Source organism: Propithecus coquereli, unplaced genomic scaffold (genome assembly GCF_000956105.1).
Source record: "Propithecus coquereli isolate 6110/MARCELLA unplaced genomic scaffold, Pcoq_1.0 Scaffold127, whole genome shotgun sequence".
Lineage (NCBI taxonomy): Eukaryota > Metazoa > Chordata > Mammalia > Primates > Indriidae > Propithecus > Propithecus coquereli.
In genome coordinates, this window is record NW_012136858.1 from 289,590 (window position 1) to 308,391 (window position 18,802).

At 39.2% G+C, this 18,802-nt stretch overlaps 1 protein-coding gene across 1 annotated transcript; it reads left to right on the forward strand.

Moving 5' to 3' along the window:
* The first annotated feature begins 934 nt into the window (after window positions 1-934).
* TPBG (trophoblast glycoprotein) lies at window positions 935-2,224 on the forward strand. Its single transcript, XM_012638191.1, has one exon. The coding sequence runs from the start codon at window positions 935-937 to the stop codon at window positions 2,222-2,224; it is 1,290 nt and encodes a 429-aa protein (XP_012493645.1).
* The last annotated feature ends 16,578 nt before the right edge of the window (window positions 2,225-18,802 follow it).

Here is an 18,802-nt window from a genome sequence, read left to right on the forward strand (position 1 = left end):
CCCGAGTCCCCCCGCCGCTTTGTTCGCGGGCTCTCCCCTCCCGGTTGGAAAGAACCTGAACCCCTTGGGGATCCGAAGGGCTGGCGGAGCGTGGGCCGGGGGTCCCTCCACTTCCTGCTAAAGCGAGAAGGTACCAAAGGGGATCAAAAGACTCCTGTAACCTGAAACTTCCCTCTCTTCCCAACCTGGACCCGGAGGAGAGGTCTGGGACAAGGCAGAGACCTCGAGGGCAGGTCGTCTGCGGAGGTGGTAGGGGAAAAGGAGCTGGAAGACGGAGAAGTTTGGTCGGAGAGGCGCTGGGAATTAAGTGAGAAGTTACACGCGGGAGACGAGTGTGATCAGGAAAGGAGGGGGCGGGCGGCTGGACGGGTATATAAAGTGTGGGCCAGGGGAGAAGGAAGACTTTGCGCTCCGGGTCTCAGGACGCGCGTCCCTCTCCCGGGTAAGGATGTGCGGAGGGGCTGGGGAAGGAGAGGCCCGGGCGGGCTTTCGGAGGAAGGTCTCAGGGACACTGTAGAGACGACTTGGCTCGAGGAGGCCGGTTCCTACATTTGGGCAGCCGCGGGAGCCGCCGCTCCTCACGCTTCTGTCCCGCTTGTCCCAGGTCGTGCAGCGGATCCAGCGAGGGGCGCCAACAAAAGAGACGAGGAGGTGCCACGGCAGGCAGAGGCGCGGGAGGAGGAGCGCGGAGCCGAGCGTCCCGACCCGCCGTGCGTACTTTCTGGAGGGAAGGGGCGGGGGAATCGGCTCGGGGAGGGGGACGCCCGGTGGCTAGGGGGTTAGCCAAGTTCCGGCTGCGGCGTCCCTCCTCCGCTCCCACGAGAGGAAAGTTTTCTTCAGACGCTTCCGGCCGGCTCGCGCCCTCCGGGCCCAGCCTCCCGAGCTTTCGGAGCGGGCGCCGTCTCGGCCCTGCTCCGGGGAAACGCGAGCCGCGATGCCTGGGGGGTGCTCCCGGGGCCCCGCCGCCGGAGACGGGCGGCTGCGGCTGGCGCGGCTGGCGCTGATCCTCCTGGGCTGGGTCTCCTCGTCCTCTCCCACCTCCTCGGCGTCCTCCTCCTCCACCTTCTCGGCGTCGTTCCTGGCCTCCGCCGTGTCCGCCCGGCCCCCGCTGCCCAGCCAGTGCCCCCAGCCGTGCGAGTGCTCCGAGGCGGCGCGCACCGTCAAGTGCGTTAACCGCAATCTGACCGAGGTGCCCACGGACCTGCCCCCCTACGTGCGCAACCTCTTCCTCACCGGCAACCACCTGGCGGTGCTTCCTGCCGGCGCCTTCGCCCGCCGGCCGCCGCTGGCCGAGCTGGCCGCGCTCAACCTCAGCGGCAGCCGCCTGGAGGAGGTGCGCGCCGGCGCCTTCGAGCATCTGCCCAGCCTGCGCCAGCTCGACCTCAGCCACAACCCACTGACCAGCCTCAGCCCCTTCGCTTTTTCGGGCAGCAACGCCAGCGTCTCAGCCCCTAGCACCCTGGTGGAACTGATCCTGAACCACATCGTGCCTCCCGAGGATGACCGGCAGAACCAGAGCTCCTTCGAACGGCACAACCGGAGCTTCGAGGGCATGGTGGCCGCTGCCCTGCGGGCGGGTCAGGCACTGCGTGGGCTCCGCCGCCTGGAGCTGGCCAGCAACCACTTCCTCTACCTGCCCCGGAATGTGCTGGCCCAACTGCCCGGCCTCAGGTACCTGGACTTGAGTAACAACTCGCTGGTGAGCCTGACCTACGTGTCCTTCCGCAACCTGACACATCTAGAAAGCCTCCACCTGGAGGACAATGCCCTCAAGGTCCTTCACAACGGCACCCTGGATGAATTGCAAGGCCTGCCCCACGTCAGGGTCTTCCTGGACAACAATCCCTGGGTCTGCGACTGCCTCATGGCGGACATGGTGGCCTGGCTCAAGGTGACAGAGATAGTGCAGGGCAAATCCAGGCTCACCTGTGCATTCCCGGAAAAAATGAGGAATCGGGTCCTCTTGCAACTCGACAGCGCTGACCTGGAGTGTGACCCGATCCTTCCCCAGTCCCTGCAGACTTCTTATGTCTTCCTGGGTATTGTTTTAGCCCTGATAGGCGCTATTTTCCTCCTGGTTTTGTATTTGAACCGCAAGGGGATAAAAAAATGGATGCATAACATCAGAGATGCCTGCAGGGATCACATGGAAGGGTATCATTACAGATACGAAATCAATGCAGACCCCAGGTTAACAAACCTCAGTTCTAATTCGGATGTCTGAGAAACATTAGAGGACAGAACAAGGACAACTCTGCATGAGGTGTAGACTTAAGCTTTATCCCTTACTAGGCTTGCTCCACTTTCACCCTCCACTATAGACACCACTGACTTTGAAAGCAGTGGAGGGGATTTGCTTCCTTGTTATGTAAAGTTTCTTGGTGTGTTCTGTTAATGTAAGACGATGAACAACTGTTGAGAGGGCATAGTGTTCACTGTTCACTATGTTCAGAGGGCATAGTGTCATACCCTCTTCCTTTCCTTGGAACTCCTCAACACGTGTGGAGGGATTTTTCAAGTTTCAGCATGAACATGGACTCCATGCTGTCTGTCTCTCTCTTAGTACTGTTTCAGGTGTAGCAAGTGTACCCACACAGATAGCATTCAACAAAAGCTGCCTCAACTTTTTTGAGAAAAATACTTTATTCATAAATATCAGTTTTATTCTCATGTACCTAAATTGTGGAGAAAATAATTGCATCCCATAAACTGCCTGCAGACCATAGCAAGCTCTTCAAAATAACTCCATAGTACACAGGAGCACCTGCATCCGAGAGCATGCTTATATTTTACTGTTCTGCATATTACAAAAAGTAACTTGCAACTTCAGATAACTTCTTTGACCAAATAAATTACCTTTTTGATTGCAGTTTATATGAAACTGTACTGAAGTTTTTTTATAAACTGCATCGAGATCCAACAAACTGAATTGTTAAAAAAAATCAATAAAGATTCTTAAAAGAATTACAGTGTGCTCAAGTTTGCTATTTCAAAAAAGGATTAAGGGCAATAATATTGAATGGTCTTGGTTCAGATGATAATTAAGTTAATATAGCTGAGAATCAGGTTTTAGCCATGTCTTATGTAATAGACTTTCGAGATAGTTTTGAAATAGTAGATCTTTTTAGGATTTAAATAGAGAATTTGAATATTCATGTGTCTGGACTTCTCATGGTACCAGAATCAATATTAGTTTGTAACAATTTTGTAATAGCTTTATGAAGTTGGTAAGAGTGAAGAGTTCTGTACAATAAACAGTTCACAGTTAGGGTTTTTTTCAAGACTAATGAAGTTACTGTTAGCACTGAATAGTATTAGTAATAAAACTCTCCATATGAAACTTTTCTATAGATTTTTAGAACAGAATGTGAAAAAAAAGTAATGCAAATAAATATATGAAAATAAAGTGTCTTAAAGACAGAATATTCTAACATAAAAGATTTAAAAATATAAATTTAAAAAATATCTCTTAAGATCGTAATGTGAATTGGAACTTGAGAATATTTTAAAAAAACATTTAAGATGGTACATGAATGTTTGATAGTTTATCAGAGACCCAGCTAATATGTTTAAAAAGTTGACATGATTGAATATGAACTTGAGGAAATAGCCAGAGATAATTATCTATGTCTATAAACAAGTGTCTCAACTAATTATAGGTTCTTAAATTCAGTTCAGTATTAAATAATTTGAGGATATTTTGATTTAAGCTAAGCTCTATGTAAGTATATACACCTCTGTGAAGAGTAAATCACATTTAGGTATAAATAAAAACAGTCATGATAAGGAATTGATACCATCAATAATAGACACGGTTCTGTTTTTTCCCCCAGAGTTTATTATCTGCCAGTTAAGCTGAAAAGTAAATTCTGTTAATCAATCTCCAAGCTATTATTTTAAGTGACTTAAATTTAGCCACTACTGTTTAACTTAAAGTAGTAGGCAAACTTGCATCTGTATGTCTTAGGCCCTGCTTCCCTTTTAAACTAGTTATGTTCTGCAGTGCTTAATATTTGAAATCAAATACACATTTCCATATTTTTATAAATAAAGTAGGATTAGATAGTACTTTGGGTTCTAGAAATCTTTGCTGATTCCTTCTTTGAATTAAATTCAGAAATTATCAAAATAGGACTAGAAATATGTAAATCTTTTCCTTTTATAGATAAGATTATACAGTCAGAATATGAAGCTTTAACTCTTTAAATATAAGGCTTATTTTATGAAATATAGTATTCATTATTTATGGGTTATATCTCAGATCCTGTAATTACCTGAGAAAAGCCTAAATATTTGGCACTTAATATTCCATTAATCATTTCAAGTGTTCACTAGGAATTCATAAACTGGCTGGCTGCCATTATTTCCTAAAAATGGTGAGACACTAGTCTACAAAAATAGTGAAAACATTTAGTAAATAATAACACACTATCTTAGTAAACCGCTGATGGACTTTGATAAGTCTGCTGATATTGTAGAAAACAAATTATAATATCAATAGAAACTCTATTTAGAAGGATTGTTTCTTCATCCTGTGATAATCTAATAGTTAAAAATTGAGCTTTATTTAAGATCCAGGAAAGCAGTAGGTTCATTTGCCTAGGTTTTCTCAACTCCCTGAAGCAATGATCAATCTGTGATAAAGTGAAGCAGTTTTTGTCAGTTAGGTGTTTGGCTTCTTTGAAGTTACAATTTCTTGCTTCTTTTTCATCCTGCTGCTTCCTCCTTTGTGTGGACTTCCCAATTTGCCACTGCTTTGTTTTCTATGACATCACTTCTTGCCATTCTCCAAAATATGGCCATAGAAAATTCTTCAGGTAAAACATAGTAATTGTTTGATGACTAATTGATACTGTGTAGTCCTAATACTCTCAGTCTCTAAGCCTGTAAGACTGTCTAAGTTCCTTGGAAGTAGATGCTATGTAAATCCAGTAAGTATAAGGGAATATAGGAAAATGAAATAAAAATATAACTTTATTTAAAAATAAAACAAGTCTACTTGTTTTAAACACTGTTCTTTAGAATCATTATGCATTATTTATCCTAGAAATTGAGAAATATCCATTTCAAAAAATTTATTTGGGTTAGTAATATACTTTATTACTGAGCTTAAAATTTTCAGCAGAAAACATCATTTATCCTTTACAAGTTTCATTTAAAGAAAGTCAGAAAAAATACTTAAAAATTAAAGCACTTGATAAATCCCTCAATTTAAAAGGCTATTAAAATGCCCAATGAATTTTCTATTTAAAGTAGCACAGATTTTAGGATGATATAGCTATTTGACCCTGGAGTGTGTCTCTCACCCTTTCATTGTAACCATTCAGTTTGCAGCGTTAGCTTTTGTAGTATCAGTTTTGCTGCCACAAGTGACCTATAAGGCGACCAATAAGGTAAATTTGTACAGGAGCTGGTAGAGTTTTCTTATAAAATAAGGAAAATTTGAAGCACATTTGATAGAGTTTTTTAAAGGAAACAGAGTAGGGTTGGGGGGAAGGCTGGATTGAAAATAAATGAGCAAATCACAAATAGTAAACCCTTTTAAAATACCTTGATTGGCAGCAAATATGGATTATGCTCATCTCAATATTAAATTAGAAATAACTTATATCTTTGTTTTCTGTCTTTAATTAAAGTAGCTATAAAAAGAAGGTCTAAATGAACTGAAATTGTTTCTTAAGAATTCTGTTTTATCCTTTGTTTTTGGTCTGATGTTCTAATATGGGGCTTACCTTGTTGAGGACGTTAGAGGCTTTGCAACTCTAGTTTGCAAATCTTTTATATCATTTCTGCTTTCCATTTTAATTTTTCTCCGAAGACTACACTAAAGGGGACGCCATAAGGACTAAAAACACTATGAAGTTTAGAAACAATTTTGCACCTGCTTCCTTCTGCTTCCAAATCCAGTCATCCACCCTTTAGAGAAGCACCATAAAGTGAAGAGAGACATTTATTAGATGAAATAGAGGTTTCACTTTTACACTTACGGATTAAGGATTTTTAACAGTAAAGGATAGGAAAGGGAGGAAGATAAATTTCTAGATAATATATGAAAATTACCTTGACAATGTCTTTTAAAAACCTTTTAGCAATCCTGCAGTGCCACACTAGAAATAAGTAGTTTAAGAAAATATATTCTGTGTTGTCCAGACGATTGTATCTCCTTTTAGTTGGGGAAAAACAGCTTCTTGAGGATGTTTTGTACAGTTATTTTTCCATTCATACACTTTTGATTTAAAAAGGTAGGCTTGTTTTATTTTGTTTTATTTTGGAACTTGTTAGCATCTCTACCCTTGTTCTGGGTTAAAAAAAAATCTAGATTTAAAAAAAATGTTTACTATAAGATTTATATAATTTTAGCAAGAACAGAATTCTTAGTATTTCAAAACTGGAAGGGCTTGGAGACTTGTCAAGCCCAGTTTCCCATTCTACAAATGACGAAACTGGTAATTGGGACTTATTATATTATATAATCACAGCAGGATGAAATCCCTGGGTTCTAGATTCTCCGTCTAGTGCTCTTTTTGCCAGATGATGGCATTACTAATTGTCTACCTTGAGGCCTTGGAAATCCTCATGTCTAACAAAAAAAAACCAATTGCTTTGGTGAATTTATTTGTTTTATTGTTTTTGCTTTGAGTGAATATTTCAATTTTCTCTAGATTTCACTTCCAGTTTGTTAAAAATTACTGTTTCAAACCCCTGAATATACCTAAATGTTTTTGAAGTGATTTTTTTCATAGCAGTCTTATTACTATGAAGCTCCTCTGAGTCTATGACATGATAGGAAATATTTTAGAAATTTAATGGTGATTTTGAAAAGAAAAATAAAAACTCTGGAATGCTGTGCTAACTTGTGTAATTCTACCTTAAAGATTAGTTAGCTCAGCTGGTGAGAAAACTAAACAAATGTGACCAAGTTCATGGCCATGAAGTTAGTCAGTCACCAGGTGAGACAGCATTACATTCTCTGCTATTCTCCTAGCTCACGCCCACTCCAGGTGCATGCTACCATCCTCCAAGGGCCTGACCAAACAGGAAAGGTAAATCAATGCAAATCCATTATCACCTTGGAACTGCTGATGTGCCAGTTTACTGTCTTCTCGTGCAGGTCCACACACGACAGTCCCAATTTCCTCATGTTATAGTATTTATGCCACAGATTGCAAAAGTTTTTAACATTTATGTGATTTTTCAGAAAAATCTAACATGAATCCCTTTCAATGTATCACAAAGGAAATTAATTAGGTTTGCATTATCATTTAAAATAAAAATGCTATTTAAGACTAAGGATCATGATTACTATGTCACAAACTTACATGTAAATGTTTATAAAAACAAATGCAGTTTATGTTTAGCTGACATTGTAGATTATAGGACTCATTTGTAGTTCAGTTTAACTAGGTTAATTTAAGGAAATATTTGTTCTCAAGTAAGCAAAAGCTTAAAATATGACCACCTATAATACTTTTTGTGAAAAGTCAATATTTAATAATATATTTTAAAGAACTGGGAGATGTTATCAAGATAGGCCTTTAAAAAAAAATGGAAGTTTATAGACTTCCCTAACCCCTTTTTCCCTTATAGTCCTATTTCTACTTTTGTTTTCTTTCTCCAAAGAGAACTATGATAATACAACATTTCAAGGTGATTGCTTGTACACAGGGGAACTGGAATCACTGAAACATCAAGTGGGTCAATTTACAAATATACATGACTCTGTGCGACAATTTCCCTCAATTTTATAATACAACAGTAAATTGCATTCAGAGAAGACTTTATTTTCCAATTAGACACATTCTGTGCTTATTATAGATAATTCAAACATGGCTATAAAACATTTAAATGATATATCTTTAAATTAATTCAGGTTTTGTAGAATGTTTAAAAATACAGAAGGGGAAAAACACCATGAATAATCTTATCACTAAGGAAACAGTGCCCTAATATTGAGATAACTGCCTTCTCTTTATGTCACATGTATCTTGCTTTTCACTTATAATGTTTTGAACATGCCCCACTATCAATCAAAACTATTTTATTTAACACCTAGTTTTAGAGTATTGCAAACAATTATATATTTTACACATATAGGACATTTCTTGCAATTTTACCTGATGTTTTAATACGCGTGATTGTATCTATCTGTGTTTCTATACCTTGTATTTTTCCCTTAAGGTAGATCGTTGAAGGAGAATTGCTGTATCGGAGTGTATAATCTCTTTTTTAACTTCTAAAAATATTTTATGCCTATTTAAGTTAGGATTATTAAATATAGATCATGTTTCACATCAAACTTTCCAGGGTAACGAATTGTCTGTGGACAGGATTCTGAACAGAAGGAAACATGGACCAAGTTGTCAACTAACTTGTCACTGTTTTAATCCATGAATGTATATTTTTTGTTAAAATAAATGTAGAGGGCAGCTAAGCCCATAACCCAGTTATGAGACAGAGAGGGTGAGAGAGTGTGTGACGCAGGACGGGGAGAGGCGGTGTAGGGTGTGGACATACAAGAGCTTATGTTTTCTAACATGAAGAGGAAATTGAAGCTCAGAGAAGATGGATGACTTGCCTCAGAACAACTAGGTAGGAAGAATCGGATGTGGGATTTGAACTGTTGGGGTTATTTTTGGGAGGTAGGTGGCTCCAGGATCCATGCTCTCAAGATCTGAGCTTTAGGACACGTGAATGACTTTGTTATAGTGCAGAACATGATAAGCACTATGAGAGATTCAAACAAAGTGATACGAGATTAAAAGTAGGGAGAAATCTTGTCTGGTTGGGAGAATCCCACAAGGGTTCATAGAGGAGTTAGCTTTTAAGATGATCTTGAACAAGAGGCAAATAGAGATGGTGGATAGAAGAGAACACTCGGGACATAGAGGATAGCAACAGCCAAGAGAATGGAGACAATTGAAGACCAAGTGTGTTCTGGGGACAGTAACATTTGAAGCGTAATGTTTACACAGGAGAATAGTGGAGAGTGAGACTAGAAAGTTAAATCTGTAGCTATGATAAATGGTTTCTGTTTATTTCTGTGGACAGTGACGGAGCTATTGGAAGTGTATGAGCAAGGGAATGATATGTATAGCTGTGGCTGTCCCCAAGGATGAAATCAACTGCCTGTTCCCAAGTTGATTTGGATATCAAGACTGGTGATACCACATACACCAAGAGGGTATGAATAGGTTTCTTACTCGTGTAATGGGACTTTCTGGGGAGAGCAGGACTTGGCTTTGGGTTTCATCGTGATTGGGGTTGGGGCCAGAATGAGGCTTCAGGTTGGTGTGGTCTTAAACATCCCAGTGGGTGCCAAGGAATGAAGTTCGCAGGCTCTTGTCAAGGTTCTCCCAGATGTGGGGCAAAAAGCAGGAGAATGAGGAATGGGGCTTGAAAGCTATAAGTACTCAGACTTAAATGGAGTCAGACTCTAGTTACAGTTCACCACTGGTGTTTGATTGATGACTGAAATGTGCTAGGTCTCATTTAATTGATTGTGAATTTGTTTACATAAGCCATTGTTGCGCTCTGTGAGGCTGGCAGCACGAGGCCAGCAAGGGAGGTGAAAGTTCCATTGAATGTCTTCATCAGGAGCCCATGGTGTGTTTTTGGAGAAGTGAAATGCCTGCCATGGTCACCATTAATGTCTGGAATTCTGAAGGGGATAACAAGTGTCTCGGTGAGGACTTTTATTGTTTAGCTTTAGTATGGGCAGACGTGTGACCTTGGTTTATATTTTGGATGTCTATGAGGCAAGAAATTCCTAGAGTTTTATAGCTCGAAGAGGGTGACCTTGGATAAAGAACTGTTGTTACTACTCTAGATCAGACTAATTGGCCAGATAATTGATAATGCCCCCAAAGTCTATACAGATATACATATTTGACCACTTGTTGGCTAAGCATCCTCTAGAACTAAGGTGACTGCATGACGTTTCATCAGTAATGCTGGCTGTTGAGTCCCATGCTTGATCAGTGATGTCCTGGTTAGGGGATGGCTAACAGCAGCTCACTCGAGGGCTCCATTGCATGTTATGATGACCTTACCATCAGTACAGTGTGATGTACTTACTGTATGATGTACTCCCGTTTCTGATTACTCGGTTCATCCCAAGGAACTCTCTAGGTGACCAGTAGGTCTGGGAGAATGGTGGCCTACAGCACCACTGCATCTGACAAGGGACCGAGGACAGGAGAAGCTACTTCCTCCTGTAGGTTGGACATGCCAAAAGACCCAGTTTGCTTCTATTCTGTAAGTACCATTTCCATTTTAATAAGGAGGCCTCTGTAACTGTTGTGAGTCTGCAGGGTGCTGCATTGATGGTCCAAGGCACGAGGGGCAGCTGGTTATGGAAAGTCACAGGCTCAGTGCCACAGTCTCAAGAAAGGCCCAGTGTGCAACCAGCAGTTGATGTTCAAATGGCAAGTGGCATGGGGCTGAGGTGGGCAGTTTCTTGTACCAAGCTCCTGGGCAACTTGTGGCCATCGTGGGTGGTCCACAGCCTCCAGGAGGCATGTGAGGAAGTTGCTAAGCCTCTACATTGAAGGAGTTTCTGGGGGACATTAATGAGAGTACCTGCAATTTGGACAGATTCTAGAGCCTTTTGTTGGAGGGGTCCCCGTTCAAGGTGGACCGGTTTACAAGTAACGGCATAAGTGAACTTAAGTAAAATTTGTAAATGAGGAATATTTTGCCTCCAGAACCCCAAAAGTCCTAAAAGATTCTTAGCTTGTTTTAACATTGTGGATGCTAAGAGAGGGCCACTAATTGTTTTCTGATGGTGTCAAGGATGGAGCAGCTCTTGACTAACAAAATAATTCCTGGGAATTTAACTGATATTGCAGGGCCTTGTAGTTTTTGTTGGACAATGGCCCATTCCTATTTGTGAGCTCCTTTGTGAGTATTTGTATTTCTTGAGTGAGTGTGTCTAATGAATCTTGGAAGAGGAGGATACCATCAGTATAATATTATACCTGTGTTCCTGGAGGAAAGTGAATGTGAGGAAGACCTTGGCTGCGGAGACTGTGTGGCAGGGCTGTTGAGGTAGCCCATGGACAATCAGGTAAAGTTGTATTGCGTCCCTTCAAAGGTGAAGGCAAATTGGAGCTAACAGTCTATTGAAATAGAAACTTAACAGAACATATTTACAAATGTATAATAGCAAAGTATTTTCCAGTTACTTCAATTATATTGGGTATGAGAGCCTTAATTGGGATACCATGACATTAATGTTGTGATAATCCACTATTAGATACCATTTATTTTTGTCAGGTTTGAGCCTTGGCCAAATTGGGCAATTAAAGGGAAAAACAACAGGAATGATGACTCCTTTCTTTTGTGGTTCTTATATGCTGCATTTTAATTCCTGGAGGCCTTGTTTTAATCTATATTGGACTATATTAACTATTTTAGCTGTGGGGAAAAGTCCATGGGGTCCCATTTTGTTAAGCCAACTTTAAGTGCCAAAGACTTATTATATTTCCATTTATTACTAGTTGGGTCAAGCATTCATCCCCACTATGGCCTATTTTAGGTCAAAAGGGCACTATGACCATAGGAAATTTATTTAAGGCAGCAGTTCAGTGGTTAAGGTGAGGCCTGCCTCTGTGTTATCAGAAACAGTGAGCAAGTCAAAAGCAAAAGAAGAAAGACTCCCAGGTGGTGGTGATCATCAACTAGACTATACTGTTCAGTCCACCATTTTGTTTTGGTTGCCCTTGGATGGCAAGTTCAACACCCACCCCAACCCCCAAATTGGTTTGGGTTTTAAGATTGAGGATAAAACAAACACACATGAGCGAACACACACCAAGAGGGTATGAAAATATTTATTACTCCTATATTAGGAGAGAGCGGGGCAGACATCCAAGCTGGTCTAGAGTGGCTTGAGCGAAGAGGGAAGAATGGTTCTGCTTTTTATTATGGTCAGGGGGTGGGGCCAGGATGAGGGCTACCAGGTTTATTTCTTTTAAATTCACTCTCTTCTCCTGCCCACCACCCTCAATGCCAAGGGGAAAGTGTGGCTGTGGGTTTCTTATTAGTTTGCCCAGATGTGGAGTGAAAGAGGAAAAGGGAGGGATGGGACATTAAAACATCAGAGGTCAAACGTCAAAAATAGAGTTAGAATCTTTTTTTAATTGTTTTGCTCCAGTAAAACTAATCTGATGGTGATGACAGGAGAGGCAAGAGACATGTGGCTAAAGTGGTTAAGTAGTTAAGGTAAGATGACCCTTCATGTTAGCTTTTAACAAATACTTTTTTAAAAAAGCTTCTCTGGTCAAGTATAAAGATGCTGCCTCTGTTTCGCAGGTCAGTTCTTAGGGCCAGTTGGTTTTGACCTCTGAATAAATGAATGGAGGAGACTGGCTGCATCTAACATCCTGAGGGTTTCATATTCTATCCCTTCTTTTTCTTTTTCATCCTTATAGGTGTTCTAATGAGAAATGAATTTGCCAGAGTTTGCTTGAACACACCTACAATCTAATATAATAATTTGATACTGGCTAATCAAGTTAATCATTGGATGGTATCATGTTCTCATAGTCCATAGAGTAAGTTGGTCACATATAGGTAGATTAGTCTTAAATGAGCTTTATATACATACTGAATATGTACATATCACTTTATACCCCATTTTATAATACATACTACATAGTATATATGCTTGCTTTATACGTAAGTATATACTATATACTATAATACATATAATAGCTTTATACTACATACATAATATTGACTTGAAATATTAGGTCATTTTGTCCTCTTAATGAGAAAATACGGAAGGGACTATTTCATGGATGAGGAAACTGAGAAACACTGGAGGTTAAGTAGCCTGCCCAAATTCAAGGTGGTAGAGCTAGGATTTGAATCCAGGGATTTAAATCCTGTTCCAGGGTCCATTTCTTAACCATTGTGCTATTCTGCTTCTGGCATGTACCATGCATGGTAAACACAATGCAATACATGCTTAGAGAAATTAAGAATAAATATATTACAGGTTTCTCTTCTGCAAGTGTAATGTATGGGATTATGGGCTAAGTGACCCCAAAATAAATAATTCAATTTCAATTTTAAAATTTTTAAAAATTTTTTGCTGTTTCACTATAAATAAAATCACTACATTTTGATGATATTTAACATATGTGAAGAATGGTCATAAAATAATAAAAGGCCCTGAATAAGCTATTGTGTGTGGAGAAGTGGACCATACAAATGACATTTGCAAATCTAAAATGAAAAAAAAAAATTACAATAGCTTAAAAGTGAAACATTTTTCTTAAAAGTAATGATGCCATTTTACTTTTGACTAGATGAGTTCAAAGATTTCCTTTGTGACATTAAATGATCAATTTTATGCTATTGGCTGCATCCATTTTTGGGAAAACGCTTTCCACAAAGAGCAACTTAGTTTTGAAGGTTGATATAAGACTAATGTGGGTAAGTGAGACATTTCAAGCCTTCTCTTGAATGTTTTGACCTTAATCATCAGATCTGAGGTCTGCATTTATCATATGACTCAGATGGCTGTGAAGTTCCCCTGTTAGAGTTTAGAAAACTTTGTCCTGTCTTTGCAGCTTAATCTGGGCTGGACAGTTGTCCTCTGGGTGGAAAAAGTGAGAACAAGCACCCCTGCCCTTCTCATGTGCCTGCCAGAGTGTTAATCCCTGTGTCCTCACCAACGTCCAGCCTTAGGGTTTCCCCTGCTATTAATACTTATATAAACTGTCTCTGATGTGCACTGCAATCAAGATATTTTCCAAATAACCTGTACCTTCATGTATAAATCAGCTTCTTATTTTAACTGACTTTATTGGTCATATCAGCAAAATTACCTCTCAGTCCAAAGGAACAACTTTTTTTAATTCACTTAATGTTTAGGATAAGATACAAAGTGCATTTTCAGATTGATTTAACTTTTCTTCCCCTAGACTTGATTGTTTTCCACATGTAGGTTGTCATAGTGTTCATCTGAGGATCTTTGGTAAGAGACGTGCAATATAAATACAAAGTAAAGAATCATTGAGTCAGGTTTTTCCATCTACCCGTTGGTGAGAGGTAAGTTGCTGTGGCATTGAGAAGACTTGACTCAATTCTATGACTCTGAGGTAGGAAAAAAATGGCATGTTAACTAAACACAATCAGCAATGTTGATCGTTTAAGATATCTGACAATTCATTACTGTCCTTTGTTTTGCTTGGGAAACTCAATATATAGCGAGCATTTTGCCGGCAGAACTGAGTGCAGAGAATTGATGGCACTTGACCAGACAGAACTAGTTTCGGCCCATCCTCAAGTTGAGTTGAGTTTCAAGCTGGATTGAAGCTTTACTCAAGAGGACTGTCTTACTGGCAATGGCTTCTGGAGATTCCATAGTCTACATAGTAGTACCATAGTCTCCAGAGACTACCGAGTGCATGAATTTGGTTAGTTCAATAGTGCGTGGCAGAAAACCCAGAGTTGAGGTAAATTTATTTCTCTTTCATGTAAAGAGAGGAGATTTGAAGTCAATAAGTGATATGGTAGCTTTGCGCTATAAAATTCTTGGGAAGTCAAGATGTTTCTAGCTTATTGCTCCTCTGTACCTAGTAGGCAGCCCTAATCCTTTTGGTTTTAAATTGGCTTAGCGTGGAATCCCTGGAGGATAAGGCCTTAGGAGCCTCACTTCATCCTCCAGTATCAAGTGGACCAGTCTTTCCAGGATGAATTTTGTGTGTGTATGTGTGTGTCTATGTGAGTGACAGTGAGTGAGTGTGTGTGTGTGTGTGTGTGTGTGTGTGTGTGTGAGAGAGAGAGAGAGAGAGAGAGAGAGAGAGAGGAATAGAGGGGATAAGCTCAGCTTCTTTATATTTTTTAATTTTGTTTTTGATTCTTAACCATGTAGTTTGCATATTGAAAAGCAAAATATCTATTAATTGCAAATATAGTGAAAGCCTGAAGTTTCCTTTTGGGCTATGTTTCTTTTTTCCACTATAGCTAAAATGAATCATCTAACTATGGCTCAAATTATTGAGGTTTTAAGTTCAGGAAATAATTAATCAAGACTATCTATGCATAAAGGACTGTGTCAGATCATATGGAGAATAAAAGATAAATAAGATAGAGTTGATGCATTCTCATAGTAGAACTTGGCCAGATATACAGATAGCTATAATACAAAGCAAAATGTCAATAGAAAAGGTACACAGGGTTGTGCAAACCCAAAGGAGAGATTATTTTTACCTGGATGACTCAGAGAAGACTTTATGGAGTCAATGTCATTGGATTTGGGCTTTGTAGGACTAGAGTACTAGAGACAACTGTTGGTTGCCTACATATCATTTATTCCCACCCCACCCTTATCCTCCTTCTGGATAGTATAGACACTATCCATTTTAGAGGCTAAAAATCCTAGATGCTTACATTTTGCACCTCCTTTGAAACTAGAGAACGGGTCTGAATGGTTTCTTTCAAATGGCACTTTAGCAGAGATCTGCCAAGGGCATGCTGGAAAATGTTTTTCTTCTCTGATAAAAAAGGTATGTGAGAGGAACTTCCCTCCCCTTCCCTTTTGATATAGATGTGTGAGAATGTGATGCCTGGAGCAGTGGCAGCTATCTTGTAACTATAAGGAAACAAGCCTGAAGATAATGGTCAACATGCTAAAGATGGTAAAATAGAATGATGGAAAGCACATGGGCTCCTTCTATCTCAGACTTCTTGTTATGTAAGGTAATAAATGTCTGTATTGTTTAAGGCACAGTTAGTTGAGTATTCTGTTACAAGAAGCTATAATCATTCTAACTGACAGGGTAGCATTTTTCTAGGTAGTTTGGGGTCATGGTGAGGGATGGGACAGGGTGAGTGATGTTGCAAAGAGATTATCCCAATCCATAGAAATAATGTGAACAGAAATATGGGATGGAAAAACTGAAGTTATATTGGGGTAATAGCAAATGGTTTGGTTTGGTTGGAGTAAAGAGAGGATGGCAAGTAGTAGGAGATAACTGGTAAGATTTGGGACAGGATTATGGAAAATTTGTAATCATGCTTAAGAGTCTATAATTTATTCAGTCAGAAATAGTAAGTGGTTGAAGGTTTTTGAGTAGAGAGAACTGTAATCAAAACTATGCTTTCTTTTTTAAAGAAGATCTTTTTTTTTACATGTATTGTATACTTTCACATGGTTATACTTCTCTCCTTTTGAATTTTTTCCATGCTGTCAACAAGAAAATATAATTTACAAAGTCAGAAAGAGGGACAGACTCTTTTGCATATTATACCACTGCTGGTTAACAATTTTGGTTGCATAAGGTAGTTTTCCTCTGATTAACTAACTCATTTAAGCATTTCTAGAATCAAATGATTTGATATTATGGACAGTATGGATACAAGAAAAACCCTTATCGGAAATGCTCATTCTATTTTAATATGGTATTGTTTTGTACTTTTACCAAGAGGAAAAGCAATTTTTTGTTCTTTCCAAAAAATAAAGTTTTTAAAATTACAAAATAATAAATTCTTCATTGTTAAATATTTGGGAAATTTTAAAAAATGGGAAAAAGAAATAAGTCAACATAATTTCTGTACCCGCAGATCACTATTATTCTTTAAGGCTTTCTTTGCTGAAACGAATTTATTGCTAAAGGATCGAAGACGATGCATTAAAATATTTAAATTTAAATAGAAAATATGTTATTGGCACAAATAAATCTGATTTCATGATTTGACAGTAAAAGGTTACATCATAGCTCTACATTATCATTTAGATAATGTGTTCTTCACAATACAAGCATATTATTTATTAGGAATTTTAGTTTTTTTCCAAAAACGAAGGCAGATTATCTCAAAGTAAATAGAGCAGTTACTCTTCCTCTGTGAAAATGGAGCAGATTCTCAATTTTGTTTTGGATTTCCAAAAAGACAGTCACATTCCAGTAGAGGCTACTCTTGTTCTGAACAAAGCTTTTTATAATTTTGCTGGAGGATTTGCAACGTAATTCTGTTATCACAAATTTTGAATATACTGCATACAAGGCACAAAGTATTTGATACATGTGGGCAAAATAATAAACCTGGTCCATTTAAAATATTATATCAGACAAAACTAGCTGTTGCTGTTATATTTGTCACCAAGAATTATTCTTTTGTTTATCACTTGTGATTTATTACACATTGGGACTATTACAATGCACCTCCAACTAGATGGGGAGATTTCTAGAAAAATTTAATTAGAGTCATGTTCAAAGTCTGATACACTCATTATATTGAAGATTTAAATATGAAAAAGAATTTTTAAAAACATTTTTGCTTTACTTTAATAATTAGTTCTAAAAATTAAAAAGACCCATCTCTTCTTTATGAGAAACACACGTAGTTGTATTTTAGGACGGTGCTTCTCGAGCTATAGCGTGCACATGAATCATCCAGAGTACTAGCTAAAATGCAGTTTCTGATTGATAAGGTCTGTGGTGGAGCCTGAGCTCTGCATTTCTAACAAACTCCATTTCAAAGCCGTTGGTCCAGAGACTACATTTTGAATAACAAGATTTTAGAGGAAGAGAAAAAAGAATCGCTTCTGTTATAAAATAAGAAAATGCATTCGGAAGACTGATCAATTTAATCACATGTAAGTTGGCCGTGAAATGCTGTGATGAGGAAAGGCTATCATTCAGTGCTAAACAATTCACAACTGCAAAAATGTATGAGATTTTAACTCAGTTACATTTTCCAAAATAGTTTTCTTTTGTGCACTTACTCCATAGCTCTGTCATTCTGAAACAAGTTTAAACTAGAGTCGACTGCACACATCAAACATAAAATACAAGTTCGTATTTTGGATTTGTGTTTGTAAGGAAACTTGGAATGGGTCTTTTTCCAAGTCTTTGAAGATATTAAAATGTAGTCATTTTCATTAATTACTCTTAACAACTAATTAATACTGTGTTTGGAGTTTCACAGAAGCTCATGTCTTGAAAGACGGGCTGGATCTGTGTTTGATACCATTGTGCAGACATTCAGGCTAGTTTCTTACTGCCCTTTCATAAACACTCTGGAATGGGAAAGGGAGAAATTTAAGCAGAACTAATCCTGTAACTAATAACAGATGAGATGTTCATTACATAGAGGGGTTGTTTGTTTGTTTGTTTTCCTTTTCCTTCCAAAATGTTGAACTTTGAGCATTTAACAGAAAACTTCAGGATATTTCTGCAAAGCAGATTTTTTTCCATCCCTTGAGTAAAATCATCTAACACAAGTAAAGGTTAGGGGAAGTAAATATTTATCTCAGCAGTTACAAATAGTGCATTTTAAGAGTGAGAGGAGCAGACTCTTCTGGCCCATTGGTTGGCCCCAGATAGATGGTGCAGGGTCCCCAGGCATGGGTGCTGGGAGCATCCTGCAGGGCTGCTTGGGGTAAGTGGAAACAGAACCCTTGAGGCAGCTCCTGAGCAGGGAGAGCCACATGCAAATTAGTGTTTTTTTAAGAACTGGCAGTTTTTTCTGCCTTACCTGTGGATGTCAGCAAACTAGTCATTAAATATGTTTCTGTCAGAGTCCATTTGTCATATTTCAAGTTCTTTAAAGATCAAGTCTGAGGTCAGCAATGAGGACCACAAATCTTAACTGGAAGTGATACCTTTATCATAAGCTACAAGGATGCCAAGCTTCGGTAAGTCAGTTACCGGCTTGAAGAGATTTTCGTTTCACTTTAAATTCTCAGATTTCGTTGTTTCCTCATTAGCATGTAGATCACAGTTTCTATGGTAGGAAAAATTCCCTAATTAGAAAATAAAAGTAATTAAAAATAACCTTCGAAGAAAGA

Bases quoted from the DNA above. Each gene is read 5' to 3' on its own strand.
- TPBG (XM_012638191.1), top strand. From the start codon at position 935: ATGCCTGGGGGGTGCTCCCGGGGCCCCGCCGCCGGAGACGGGCGGCTG.